The sequence below is a fragment of the Balaenoptera ricei genome, chromosome 14 (genome assembly GCF_028023285.1).
Source record: "Balaenoptera ricei isolate mBalRic1 chromosome 14, mBalRic1.hap2, whole genome shotgun sequence".
In the NCBI taxonomy this organism is placed as follows: Eukaryota; Metazoa; Chordata; class Mammalia; order Artiodactyla; family Balaenopteridae; genus Balaenoptera; species Balaenoptera ricei.
In genome coordinates, this window is record NC_082652.1 from 93,610,368 (window position 1) to 93,625,046 (window position 14,679).

Below are 14,679 nucleotides of genomic sequence, written 5' to 3' on the forward strand. Positions count from 1 at the left end.
GGTACCGTCCACACACAGGTGAGCTGCACTGTGGGACATCCCCTCAGCCCCGACGTCCTCCCGTCCTGAGTGGCCCTGACTGTCGCTCCGAGGGGAGTGGGCTTATCTGAAGACACCGGGGAGCGGGGGTCCTCTGGGCATCTGGAGGCTGTTGCCGTGACGACGACTTTGGGTCTCGCCCCAGGACAAGGGGTGCCATCCTCCTTACTGTTTTCCTCGAACAGGAGAGGACGGCAGCTGCGCCCCTAGTCCCACAGCCCTAACTGGGGCGACATCTCACAGCCCGGCGTGCAGCCTCCTGGCCCATGAGCCTGTGTGAGGCCCCCGCTCCAGCTGGTAAGTTCCACCCTCATCCGAAACCATGGAGCAGAGTAACCAGCAAATGTCGAGTTTACCTGCCCCACCCCCGGCCCCCCCGGCCTGAGCACCTGCTCTGCGGCAGGTCCTGAGGAAGTCCTGGAGGAGGGAGGAGGTCTGGAGAAGGTTCTAGAGAAGGAGAGGTCCTGGAGGAGGTCCTGGAGGAGGGAGGAGGTCCTAGAGAAGGGGAGGTCCTGGAGGAGGTCCTAGAGAAGGTTCTAGAGAAGGGGAGGTCCTGGAGGAGGTTCTGGAGGAGGGAGGAGGTCTGGAGAAGGTTCTAGAGAAGGGGAGGTCCTGGAGGAGGGAGGAGGTCCTAGAGAAGGGGAGGTCCTGGAGGAGGTCCTAGAGAAGGTTCTAGAGAAGGGGAGGTCCTGGAGGAGGTTCTGGAGGAGGGAGGAGGTCTGGAGAAGGTTCTAGAGAAGGTCATGGAGGAGGTCCTGGAGGAGGGAGGAGGTCTGGAGAAGGTTCTAGAGAAGGTCCTGGAGGAGATCCTAGAGGAGGGAGGAGGTCTGGAGAAGGTTCTAGAGAAGGGGAGGTCCTGGAGGAGGTCCTGGAGGAGGGAGGAGGTCTGGAGAAGGTTCTAGAGAAGGGGAGGTCCTGGAGGAGGTCCTGGAGGAGGGTGGAGGTCTGGAGAAGGTTCTAGAGAAGGTCCTGGAGGAGGGAGGAGGTCTGGAGAAGGTTCTAGAGAAGGTCCTGGAGGAGGTCCTGGAGGAGGTTCTGGAGGAGGTCAGCCCAGGACACCGTCATCACCCTCCAGCCACACGTCTCACTGATGTCCTCGGAGCGGCTCCTGTTTTTCTCTAAGGATCCGTGGTTTTCAGTCCCCGAAGGTCGTGAGGCTGCGTCACTGTCACGGTGCCGAGGCCACTCGGGAAGAGCCACCAGCTTCCTGACGGAGGTGACGGCCCACGGGTCGTGGGTGCGTCCCGCGCGGCCACCAGCTCGAGCTCAGTGCACCCACTTCCAGGCCCCACTTGGCGGGATGTGAGGCGCTCGTGCCCAGCAGACTGGATGGGCCCCTTGGTTCAGGCGCCACCGCCCCGATGCCGAGGACCCCGGGAGCCTGGCGGGGGCTCCAGGGGCAAACCTCCCACTCCTCCCCGGCCAACCTGCGTCCTCGGCCCGGCCCTGAGGTCCCACTGCCCGGCCGCCTGGAGCCCGTGCCGATGGCGGGGCTGTGAGGTCCCCAGCTGGCCGTCCCACACCCCGCCGCCTCCGGGCGTGAAGCCTGTAGCAGGAGCCTCTCGGCAGGGGTGAGGGGCTCCCCCCGCGACCTGAGGGCGGCCACCTCCTGCCAGCAGGGCGTCCCGGGGGTGCCGGGACCCCTCCTGCCCACCGCCTGGCACCCCACGTGGGCACACATGCCCGGCTGTGGATTCCACCCCCCTGAAATCGCCGGAATATTCTGACTGATGCCACCCCCGCCCCTCGGGAGTTCTCACTGCCCCCTGACCATCCCCCCCAATTTGTGACAAAATGAGAAGAAGCTGAAATGGCAGCAAGAAGGAGGCAGGTGACCCGGGCAAGCCGAGCTCCGTCTGCCATGCGGGTCAGGGTTCAGGGAGATGGCGGCCGAGCCGGGTCTCCGGGTGCAGGCTGGAGGGGTGGGCCCGGGGGTGGGGCCCACGGGGGGCGGGGCAGCTGCCGGGTGCTGGGACCTGGGGCCGGGCTCAGGCTGGTTGGATCCGGACACAGCGCTCGCAGGGTGACAGGCCTCCAGAATGCGTTGCTAACCGTCCCTGGGGGCCCCTCGCCTGGACAATCCCCCCCCACTCCCCACCCTCCCACCCCAGCACGTGGCCCTAGCGGTCTGCAGGACGTGCTGCCCTCGGCCCAGGGACCCTGTTCCCAGAGCCTCCAGCTCGGGGCACCCACATGGGTCCTCAGGAGGAAACTGGGGAAGGTGGACAGTGGGTGGACACCCAGCTGGTGAGCTTGGTGGGAACCTGCAGCCATTTCAGTAACCACATCCCCCAGGCTGGTGGGTGAGCCACTCAGCTGCAGAACCCACCCCCCTCGGGACACCGGGGCCATCGAGGGCCCCTGTCACACTGCCCAGTAGGGGCAACCAAGGCCCAGCCCACCTGGCAGCCTGGTGCCCAGCGTGACCAGATCAGGAGGACACCCCGTGAGGACCACAGTTGAGAGCATGGCTACGTTCATCATTAAAGAGCAGTGATGGGGCTTCCCTGGCGGCGCAGTGGTTAGGAATCCACCTGCCAATGCAGGGGACACGGGTTCGAGCCCTGGTCCGGGAAGATCCCACATGCCGCGGAGCAACTAGGCCCGTGAGCCACAGCTACTGAGCCCGTGAGCCACAACTACTGAGCCCGTGTGCCACAAGTACTGAAGCCCACACGCCTAGAGCCCGTGCTCCGCAACAAGAGAAGCCACCGCAATGAGAAGCCCGCGCACCGCAACGAAGAGTAGCCCCCGCTCGCCGCAACTAGAGAAAGCCCGCGCGCAGCAACGAGGACCCAACGCAGCCAGAAATAAAAATAATATAAATAAAAAATAAATAAAAAAAAAACAAAACAACGATGACGAGGGAGGGACAGAGACAGGGAGACAGAGGGGGCCCAGCCACAGACCCACTCCTGACGGGGACGAGAGAACCCCCGGGTTATTTCTTCGCTCCCCCAGGCCCAGAGCCCGTGAGGCTGTGGCCGCGCCCTTGTCCTTGGGCCCCAGAGGCCTTGCTTCTCCGCCTGCGCTCGGACGGGCGCCGCGTCTTCTCTGGAGCGCCTCCAGCCTGGAGCTGACGGCACCCCAGGTGCCGGGCCTGGAGGCCCCCGCCGCCCCTCCCCGCTGCCCCGGGCCCTGCCGAGGTCCGGCCACCAGCCTGGAGGTCTCACCGGAGCGCGGATCCCCGGAGGGGAAGCTGTTGAGAACCTGTCCAGAGCGGCCACCGCGACGCCACCTACAAACCAAGCACAAGCCGCTGGTCCCTCGAAGAGCCCAACTCAGAAGCACCGTGGGATCCAGAAACCCCACGTCTGGGCATGTCGCCCAGAGACTGAAGGCCGGGTCTCAGGGGGAGTCCGCACCCACGGTCAGGCCAGCACCGCTCCCACAGCTGGAAGGTGGACATGACCCAAACACCCGTCCACGGACGAGTATGGAGGACGACGTGGTCCCTGCGCACGACAGAATCTGACTCAGCCTCGAAGGGGAGGAAACTCTGACCCGGGTACAACCCGCCTGGACCTTGAGGACATGACGCTGCGTGAGATAAGCCGTCCCCAAAGGACAAATCCTGTGGGATTCCACTTACACGAGGGGCCTGGGCTAAGCAGGCGAATTCACAGACAGAGTGACGGTGGGGAAGGGGAGGGGAGCCGGCGTCGCTCGGGGACCGAGTGTCAGTTTGGGAAGATGAGAAAGCTCTGGAGACAGATGCTGGTGACAGTGTGAAGGTACTTAATGCCAGTGAACCGTACACTTAAAAATGGTTAAGATGGTAAATTTTTGTTACGTGTATTGACACAAGCTTTAAAGAGACAAGCACAGTACAGGCTCTCTTGCTGTCTGGGTACCTGAGGCCCAAACGGGGGAGAGCCAGAGGGCTGTGCCGGGGTGTCGGCCCCATTCCCCCACCCGCCTGGGGACCCAGCAGCCCAGGGCCCAGCGACAGCCCCAGGCTCTAGGGTGTGGGTTTGAAACAGCACCGTCACTGAGGGATCACGTCCATTTACACTCTGGCAAGATGCCACTTCCTGTTTCCAACAAGGAAGAAAGGCCAAGCAGGCTTGTAGAAAGCTGCCTTCTGCTTCAACATCAAACAGTTCAACACGGCATCTCAATGAGTTAAGTGTAAATGAATCAGAAGCACACGGATTAAATTTCCCTTGAAATTCACTCCGGTTTAAAAGTTAATGGAAAAAGTGTCTGGCAAAACTTGTTTAGAGCTTTATTGAACCAAAAACACTTTAAGAATAGTTTGGGAAGCCCGGCAGCCCCAAGCCATGGGCAGATTCCACCTCGCCGCGGGGCCAGAGCCCTGGGCCCAGGAGGGGCGGCTGGCCTGCGCCCCCCTCCCGAAAACCGCCGCGTGTAAAACGAAAGCCAGTCGGAGCAGAGACAGGACTCAGCAGCCTCCCCGTCTAAGGCCGGGGGTGAAAGCGGCGCGCCTTGGGTTGCTGCTTAATTTAACAAATTTGCTGCCAGAAAACTATTACTATTATTCCCCTTACTCTCTCACAAAAGGAAAGCGTTGTGAGCTCACAGGTGCAAACCCCGACACTCGCCAGAAACAAGAGGTGGAACCTAGTGCCCTCCGGCCGGGTCGGTGGCCAAAGCAGATGCCGCGACGGCCAAACAGGGGAGCTGAGTGCCCTTCTCTTCCGCACCCCTCCGACTTCTCAGAAATAAAGGACAGGGCTCACCAAGCCCGCAGCTGGCCTGAGGCGGGCAGGGAGGGCGCGAGGCGGCCGCCCGGGGCTCAGGGCAGGGGGAGCTGGAGCAGGATTCCCCAGGAGAAGCGAGGTGAAGCGCCAGGCCTCTGCTCAGCCGGGGGCTCGCAGCCTCCGCCCTCACCCATCCTTCCGCCTCCGCCTCCTCTCGGGCCTTGCGGAGCAGGGGCAGCGCCCGGGTGCCAGCGGCGGCTCCTGTGGGACCTGGGGTTCTAGCTGAGGCCGAATCCCACAGCAAAATAGACGGAGGCAGCGAGACAGGGAAGGGGTCTCCTCCCCGCGTGAGGAACTCAGAGTTGGGCTTTCAGGTGCCTCTGGATCCAGATGATCAACCCGCCCAGGAATCCGCCTCTGGCCGCGCCTTCCTCGCGGGCCCAGTGGGCACGGCTTCCCGGGGGGGGGGGGGGGCCTCAGAGCCACGGGCTCACCCCCCCACGGCCCCCAGGAGCTGCAGGAGCACCAGGCCTGAGTCCCACGGGGAGCAGGGCAGCCCACGACCCACATGGAGGGGTCCCCGGGCAAAGTTGCCTGACGGGGGTACCGTGGGGAGAAGAGGGGCCTGGGGTGGCACCATGGCCACCGGCCCGGCCGTGGTGGCCTCAGTGGGTCAGGAGTGCCCCCAGCGGGCTGTCAGCCAGGCTCCACGGCGGGTCCTTTGGAGGGAGCGCTGGGTGGGCGCTTCCCGGGCACCCGAGGGAGGGAGACAGCAGGACATGACGTGGCCTGGGCTCCCGGAAGGAAATACACACCACCGGCCTTTGACTTGGTTCCCTGGAGCCGCCGAGCAAAGTACCACAAACCGGGGCCTCGAACGGACGGAACGATACTCTCTCGCAGCCCCAGAAGTGCAGGGTCAGGGCACCGGCCGGGCCGGGCTCCCTCCAGGCTCCAGGGGGAGACCCCCCGCCTCTCCCGGGGGCCGGTGGTGCCGCCGTCCTCAGGGTCACGCCCGTGTCGCTGCCCCGTCACCGTCTCTTCTCATGAGGACGACGGCCACGTTGGGTCAGGCCACCTAATGACCTCCTCTTCACCGATCCCATCCGCAAGGACCCTATTTCCACGTACGGTCCACTCGCGGGTACCAGGGGTCAGGGCTCCAGCACATCCTTGGACGACACAATCCAGCCCAGGACAGTTTGACTCTGAGATGATCGTCACAGTCATTGAGCGGCCGGGGGGTGGTCACGTTTTAACCCTCACAACAGCCCACGAGGCGGAGACCCTGATGAGGGCTCCCACGGGTGCCGCGCGGGCCTGGAAGGCAGACGCCACATCAGCTTCTGCGCTGTGAGCACGGAGAGCCCAGCTGACCTGCTTCACGGTGAAAACGGAGAAAATCGTTTAAAAGAGAACAGCCATTTAAAGCCTCTGCAAACGCTCCTAAGGACGATGGCGAATGAAACATCTATTCAAGAAAATCTGTGGAAACTGGTTTAAAAAGGAGAGTCTTTGGTATTTGAACCAAGACTCCCGCAGCGTCCCAGCTCAGCGAGGAGGGGGCTGCGCTCCCGAGGCTGCAGCCACCAACGCGGGGCTCCCTGTGCCCCGTGGGCTGAGTCCCCGGGGAGTGCGGCTGGGAAGAGGGGCACCTGCTCCCACGCAGCCCCCACTCCTGCAGTGGAATGGAGGCTGTGCCCTGAGAACGCCGGGACCCCCAGAGCCCTCGCCCCAGCTTGTGAGGGTGGTTCCACGCCAGGAGAGGCCTGCATCACAGTGAAGATGCTGAGAATCAAAGGCAAGGAGAACATCCTGAAAGCAGCAAGAGGAGAATGATGTCCCTTTCAAGGGGCCCCCAGTAGGACTGACCCCAAATGAGACTGGCTTTCCGCAGAGACACCGCAGGCCAGGAGGCAGTGGGTAACACATCCGAAGTGCTCAAAGGAAAAAAAGAAACTGTCAACCAAGAATCCCATACTCAGCAAACCTATCTTTCAAAACTGAGGGTGAAATGAAGATCTTCCCAGATACACAAAAACTGAGAAGTGGCTGCTGGCAGATCCACCTTACGAGAAGTAAAGGAAGTTCTTCAGGCTGAAAGCACATGACCCCAGACGGAAACTGAATCCACACGAAGAAAACAGAGTGCTGTTAAAGGTAAGGAGGTAATTTTATGAAGCAGTACAAATGTATATTTTCCTCCTTTGCTCTAATAACTGATTTAAAAAGCAATTGTATAAAAGAATATAGATATAATGTAATGTCAGGCCTAGTATTAGTGGAAATGTAATACATGTGTAATATTTTCATCAATAACAGTACCAAGGAAGTGGGTGGAGCAGAGCCGGGATGGAGGGATTGACTACAGGTGGTAAAGGAAGCACGATTCCAGAGTACCGCTGAGTTTGCAGCATTACTATTTGTCATTTAAGTAACATAATGCCATAAAAAGGGGAAAAAGGAATAAACCCACGTAAGATTAATGTTTATGTATATCACTGGAATTAAGCTAGTATAAATCTAAACCTGATCGTGATGTTAAAATGTAAGTGGTAAACCCTAGAACAACCACTAAGGAAATAACTTTAAAAAGGGTAAAAACCATTAAAGAATTCATAATGCTACATTAGACAACATTCACTTAACATAAAGAAAGCAGTAAAGGAAGAATAGAGGAACAAAACAGACATGAGAAAAATAGGAAACAGGAAAAATGAAATGGCAGATATAAATCCAATGGTATCAATGATAACATTAAGTGTGGATGAATTTAACAAGCTGATAAAAAGGCAGAGATGGTCAAACTGGACAAAAAAAAGGTGATCCAACTTGCAGCTGGCTGTAAGAGGCATACTTTAGATTCAAAGGCACAAATGGACTAAAGGGGTGGAAAAATATACTATGCAAAGAACAAGTACGGGAAAGCTGGAATGGCTGCACGCATGTCAGACAAAATAGGTTTTAACACAACAAGTGTTATTACAAATAAAGAGGGATGTTTCGTAATGATAACAGGGCCAATCCATCAGGAAGACATAACAATTAGAAACATATGTGCATCTAACAACCGAACTCCAAAATATATGAAGCAAAAGCTGATGGAAGGAAGGGAGAAATAGTTGTTCCTACAGCAATAGGTGGAGACGTCAATACCCCACTTTCGATAATGGATGTAACAACCAGACGGAAGACCAACCAGGAAACAGAAGGCTTGAGCCACACCGTAAACCAACACGGCCTACCAAACGTGCTTAGGACGTGCCACCCCGCCACAGCGGAACACACGTTCCTCTCAAGGTCACCTGGGACATCCTCCAGGTAGGATGTTCCAGGCTATAAAGCAGACTCGGGCTGTCCAAGGCCAGCACACTGGACGGCAGTGTGAGGGGCTATGGCGGTGGGCAAAGATGTATCAGACGGGTGATAAGGACCCGGGGGGGGGGGGCAGGTGGCCTGGAGGAGGGCTCTGGGCGTCGGTGGGGGTGATGCTGAGACGCAGGGTGGGGGGCAGTGAGGTGGGGGAGGGACTGCTCCGGCCGGGGGAGGGTGCAGGACATCAGGGGCCGCGCTGAGAGCTGTGCTTAGGGGAGCTGACTGACGGACGACTGAGGCTTTAGCCCTGGCGGTGGTGCTTGGGGTGCGTGCTCGGGAGGCGAAGAAGGGCCCTGCCCTGTTCCAGGGAGGAGGGGTGGATTAAAGAGCGATTTCACAAGTGAAAGCACAGTGTACACCTCCAAACCCTAAATCCATGGACCTCTAAGGACACCTCAGACCGAAGAGGGACGTCTGGAGGGGCTGACACAGGTGTGCAGCCCCATCTTTCTCAACTTCAGCCACGACCTGGAGATGTACTGCCATTGGCTTTTTAAAAACAACCTCAGCTAAGTTGACTTAGAAGTAAATACCCTCTTCATAATTGTGATTTTCGACTTCATGCCAGTCCCACCCTCTGGCTAGCTGCCCCTGTACCCAAGCATATCTGCCAGCACCTCTGTTCAGTCCACGTGCTTCTTGCTGGTTGCCCAGAAGCTGCTGCAGGAAGAACGCACACCTGCCCCTTATGGAGGATTCAGGTGCCCAAAGTGTTTCCAAACGGGAGGACGTTAAGCTGGCCACCACCGGGCTCACCGTGTGGACCTGGCCAGCACAAAGCATTCACGCTCAACCCGCAGACGTTTGAGGTGATTTTCACCAGCAAGAAGTGGCACCTGGGTGTGCGACTGAGGAACAGGAAGAAAGGGTGGGCCGTGGCCCAGCACCTGCCCCGGAGCCCCTGCCAGTGAAGTGTGTGCCCGGAAGCTGCCGCCCTGGAGGCTGGAAAGCCCCAGGCCAGGTGGGCCATACGGTCCCCAGCGGGGCTCCCAGGGCGGGGGACAGAGCCTCCCCTTCAGGGCAGCTCCAGCCAGGCCAGGGCTTCCCAGGTCCTCCTGACCAGGTCCCGGACCGCCCACGTCCCTGAGGGTGGCGTCTCCACAGCAGTTGTGCTTAAACACAAAAAGCCGAGCAACGGCGACTGCGGAGTCTATAGAAAATACTGGGCAGGGTGGATGAATTACCCAAGTGTGCTCCAAGAGAAAGGATTTGGCATCCAAAGGGACTTTGAAAATGGTAAGCTTCTTTGGGTGTATTTGCCCCAATAATCCACAGAAACAACAGTAATCTAAAAATAGTCTTGTTTTCTGTCCTAAGCTCCTTTTAACTTCGTTAGTCATCACCCATCCTTAAAATAAAATCCGTGTAACGTCTCTCCTAGTAGCAGCTATAAACACACTTCGAGAGGAGGCCGGAGGACCCGGAGAGGCGGAAGGGGAGCGCGGGGGGCCGCGGCCGCGGGGACGGAGGCCCGTGGTCCCGCGGTGGCCGCAGGACCGGCCCGAGGCGGACACGGGGGCGCGCTGGCCACAGAGCTGCGCCGCCGCCCCCGGAACTCCCTGCGCCCTGGCGCGCGGCCACCGTGGTCCCGGCAACGGAATTAAACAGAGGGAAACAGACGGGGATTCCGTCACCCGGGCGGGGGAATAAGGGGCGCGTTGAGAGCAGACAGGAAAAGAGCTTTTCTGGATGGAGTGAAAATTATTTATTGGAGGAAGAGGAGGAGGAGGAGCAGTGGCGGCCCCCAGCCCCCAGCTCGGCCCCTCTGCAGCCCAGGGGCGCCCCCGGCCCCAGGGGGTCTCGCGGGCTCCAGGACCGGGAGACGGTCCCGCGCGCCTGTGAAAGCGCGAGAGGGGCGGACGGGAAGGGGTGAGAGTCAGTCTTTATTTTAATACAACTTTCCACACCCCCCTTCGCCCCCCGCAAGGACTCGGCCCCCTCCTCCTGGCCCGTCCTGGTAGTGGGGCGGGACCTCTCCACGCAAACTCTCCTGGCAGAACCCTGGCACCCAGGTCTGGGGACACCAGAACGTACCGCGGCCAGATCATTTTAAAGGGCGGGGCGAGGGAGGGGCGTGGGCGGCCCGACCCTAGCGCCCCCTGGCGGCTTCCGGCTCTGTTGCACGCCCCGGGCCCCCCGCCCCGCCTCCGCCCCCGCCCCGCGTCCAGCATCCTTGCGGGGTCCCCTCCCCCAGCCTCGTCGTCCTCGCGGGGTCCCCCCAGCCTCGGTGTCCTGGCGACTCCCCCGAGCCTCAGCATCCTCGCGAGGTCCCCCTCTTAGGCCTCCAGCCTCCTCGTGGGGTCTCCCACCCCCAGCCCCGGTGTCCACGCGGGGTCCCCCCTCCCTTTGCCTGGGGCACAAGGCGCGTGCCAGGCCCTACTGTCGCGGTGGGAGCAGACCCACAGGTAGTGGCACCCGAAAAGTGTCCTGACACCCACCAGACACCCGAGGGGAGACCTGCGCCGGAAGAAGGGATTTCAGTCCTGTCCGGTCGACGCCGCTGGGATGAACCGATAACCGGCGGCGGTGACGCGGGTATCGCCCCCGCCGGGCACCTTCTTACTGTTTAATATCGCGCCCGAGGGGCAGCGAAACACACAGATGGGGTCAAATGTCGCACCCCAGTTTCCCCAGGTCCCGGGCGTGGAGTCGTTTAGGGTGCCCACCCGCGCGACCTGCAGGCCTCCTGGTCCCCGCGGCAGACAAGTCTTTTGCTCTGGGTTTATTTTAAACCACATAGGGTGTCGTGCAATAGATTTATGATTTTTATACACCAGACATTTTAACCGCCCGAACAAACACTCCAGTCCCTTCCCTCCAAGGCCAACACGAAACTACGGTCCCGTTTTGGCCGCTGAGCCGCGCCGAGGAGAAGCAACAGGGTCTGAAAGAGGAAAGTGTAAAGTGAAACGGGCCGGTTGGAGAGGTTTCCCCGAGCGCCAGCTCTCGGTTCTCAGACCAGCCCCCGTCGGTTAGAAACCCCGAAGTCGCGCCCGTAAACCGCTCCTGGCCTTCTGGGGCGGGCCGGGGGCCGGCGGCTGGGAGCCCGGGGAGGGGCTCGCGGTTCTCCCAGACCCCCCCTCCCCCCCGCCAGCCGTGCAACAGGCAATCTGGGTCGCTCAGATATTTACAGAAGAAAAATGACAATAACTCCACGTCCCGGGACTGCCGTGCAATCTGTTAGTAATTTAGCGGGATGGGAATTTCCTTTCTCGGGCCTGCCAGTGGAAGCGCTTTTCCAAATTTCCACAGCAGGGAAAGCCTGCGATTTTACATAATGACTTCAGCATGCAGGGCTCTCTTGGCACCCCCCTCGTCTCCGGCCCCCCTCCCCGCCCCCTCATTAAAGCGGAGTGTGGCTCTCTCAGGACACCCGCGTGGACCCAGGCGTCCGGGCCGGGCCGTGCGCCGAGTGCGCCCCTGCCCGCCCCCCTTGCGCCCCGCGGGCCGGGCGAGCGGCGGCCTGGCGCGGGGAGGGGCGGGCGCTCGGCCGCTGGTCCCCCGGGCCCAGCGCCGGCTCGGGCGGGCGGGGGCGTGATGTCACGGCAGGGAGGGGGCGCGGGAGCGGCCGGGCCGGCGGGGAGGCGGGGGAGGTGTTTTCCAGCTTTAAAAAGGCAGGAGGCAGAGCGCGGCCCTGCGTCAGAGCGAGACTCAGAGGCTCCGAACTCGCCGGCACAGTCAGTCACCGCGCCGGGGAGGGCGGCCGGGCGCGGGGAGCGGGCGCGGGCGCACACCTCCGAGCCCCCGCCGCCCGTCACCCTGCCGGGGTCCCGGGGCCGCCGCAGCCCGGCCCCGCCACGCGCGCACACGCCCCTCACGACGCTTCTCCGGGGCGCGCGGCGCTGAGCCCGGGCCGGCGCGCGTCCGCCGGGGGAGAGGCGTCCTTCCTCGGGAGACCCGGCCCCGCGCGGCGGCGCAAGACGCCCGCGCCCCCCGCTCCCCCTCCTGCTCCTCCCGCCGCCGCCGCCGCCGCGTGGATGCCAAGTACCAGTTTTCCAGTCCCTTCCAAGTTTCCACTCGGCCCTCCGGCTGCAGTCTGCGGGAGCGGAGAAACTTTGGGGCCCTCTGCGCCCGCCGGCGGCACCATGAAGTCGGCAGAGGAAGGTAAGCCGGAGCGGCCGCAGCCCCCCGCCGCGGCCCCCGGGGGCCCCCGGCCCCGCGCCCTGAGCCCGGCGCCCGTGCGGCCCGCGCCCGTCCGACCCGCGCCCGGCGGGGTCCCGGCCCGCGGAGGGGCGAGCAGGCCGGTCCAGGGTCCGCGCGCAGGGAGGGGCGCGGGCGGCCGGGCGCGCGGCGGGCGCGCTGCACAGATTGGGAAGCGGTGTCCCCCTGGTGTTTCCCCAGAGCAGCCCTGATTTCGAGCGCGCCTTCTTGCCAATAGGTGTCTCCTCTTCTCTAGCGCTGAGTGCGCGCACTTGGCCTTCGCTGGTGCAGCCTCGCGGCTGCTCCGGCTGTAGAAACTCAGTTCAAATGCAGGCGGCTGGGGGACGGGGCGAGGTTAGGGCCGTCAGAACCACGAAGGAAGGACACTTTGGAAAGCAGCGAGGTTTCTCTGGGAAAGAGGGATGGCCGGTTTCTTCCCCCGTGGGGCAAGGCCCCAGGAAGACCAGCCGTACAGTGAGGTTGCGGGGGGGGGGGGCGGTGTTCTGCGCCCCTCCACGAGCTGAATCGGTGGCAGATTCTTTCCAGGCGCTGGGCCCCGCGAACCGCTCCGTGTGGCGCTGCCCCGCCGGTGGCTCGACTCGCAGGACTAAAAGCCACCAAAGGAGCGGTCGGGCACAGCCCCTGATTCAAGACAGTTTGCAATCTTAGAGACTTGAGAGTTCCAACCGTAGATGTTCCGGGACAGTTTGAAAAGAGTTTCAAGGTACTTGTTCATAGTCACGAAGATGGCATAAGTGTCTGCCCTGCCCTGAAGGCTGGTGATGGCGAGGCCGCCACTACTGACGGTGCGCTTGCGACCCTCCCGCGTGCGGTCTTAGGTCCACAGTCCCCTCACCCGCACCCTCTCAGCACCCCTCCCACCCCTGACCAAAGCAGCCCGGAGTTCCTACGGCGTTCCTGAAGGTGTCTGAAGATAGCCTCCGAAAGGGGTGACTAGCACCCTAGTTCGGGACCACGATGGAAACTGGGAGACACCTTTCCAAATGCCGTATCAACCCTGAAGTACTTTGTCTAAATTATTTTAAGGAAACTGCCTAGCCTGCCAATGCATGATGAGTACTCATATTCTGTAGGGCAGACACCCTTATGGGGAGCGCTAGGAAGTAAATGCTACTGTCTCCTGCACGATTCTAATAAATATGACGGCCCCTCTTGCATTACAACTGCAGTTTTCAAAGACTGCCAGCTCGGGAGAACTTCCTTATCTTTAGCAAACGTGAGCTCAAGACCATACATTCAATATAAGAACATCAGTATGGGGTCAGTGTCTTGGTGTCTTATGTTATTTCTAAGTATTTTTATCAAGGGAGGAAGATGTATCTTGTTTCTCACCATTTCATCCCGATTTAGAAAATGTTAAAACGTAAACAGCAGGTAACGTTTACAGGACAAGCTCTTACTGTTAGAAAAGTTTTAAACGTTGTCGAGATTTTGATTTTACATCCTTGACACTTATTTCAAAGTTTCTTATCACTGCTTTTTAAAAATGTGGGTCTTTCAAAGTTTAGGTTTCTTTACTTCAACAGTCGGTGGTCTGTCTGCAATAAAGAATCTTTTTTCTCTTACAAGAGGAAAAGGCATCTATGGGGGTGGTGGTTATTTGTCATGTTTCCAGCTTAAGAAAATACATTTGAAGGTGTCCCTGCTAAGAGGCAGCACGCCAGACGTGATGATGCCCTTTGACTAAACAAATATTGGTGTATTTATAAGGACTACAGAATTAGGCTAAACAGAAAGTATGATCTAATCCTTCATATAGCCAGGCACAGGGTATGAGAGGCAGAGCCGGGCCTGCAGGTCCACGCCTGCCTTGCCGAGGGCTGGCGGAATGGATCTGGCCTTCCCCCGCAGGCCCGACTGGGCTGTAGTTGCCCATCTGAGAATCTCAGGGATTCCCTCCCCAGCGCTTTCCTCCAGTTTAATGAGCATCTGGTAAAAGCTCATTAGGCACTGCTGTTTGGGAAGGCCCTGTGCTTGTCCTTCTGCGTGGGGAATGCAGAGAAATGCAGGCCTTGTAGGTACACCCACCCACCCATTCAGAGGTTGTTCCACACAGAATGCCCGGGGCTCTCCAGAACAGAACAAAGCCTGCGCTGTTCTCCTGCCACTTAACTTCGTGGCGTTGTTTCCTAATCCAGATTAGAAAAGGCCCTGCTGCTCTATCACACCCAGGGCTGGAGTTCTGGGCCCGGTGCACACCGGCAGCCTCTGACAGGAAGCGCCAGCTAAACATTTCCATCAAGACGGGAGTGTCTGCTGAATTGGCAAATAGCTGCAAACCATTTACAAGACGAAAGGCACAACAGGGGGTGCTGGTAAGAGGAGCAGGTAAAAAACGGCCACCCTCTCCGGTTACCTTGGCTGGGGATCTGAAACTAGGTGGGGATCAGCTCGGCCTTAGGATAAAGCAGACCCAAGTCCTGACCCTGGGGGGCTCGGC

At 60.1% G+C, this 14,679-nt stretch overlaps 1 protein-coding gene across 4 annotated transcripts in view; it reads left to right on the forward strand.

The window, feature by feature from the left end:
- The first annotated feature begins 11,756 nt into the window (after positions 1–11,756).
- Positions 11,757–14,679, forward strand: part of NFATC1 (nuclear factor of activated T cells 1) — a 102,368-nt gene continuing 99,445 nt past the window's right edge. For 2 of the 4 annotated variants that reach the window (XM_059893743.1, XM_059893745.1), the window contains exon 1: positions 11,757–12,182. In XM_059893743.1, the coding sequence (XP_059749726.1) occupies positions 12,056–12,182 (127 nt within the window). In that variant the 5' untranslated portion in view covers positions 11,757–12,055. The remainder of the gene's footprint in view (positions 12,183–14,679) is intronic. The other 2 variants (XM_059893746.1, XM_059893747.1) reach the window with 2 other exon arrangements.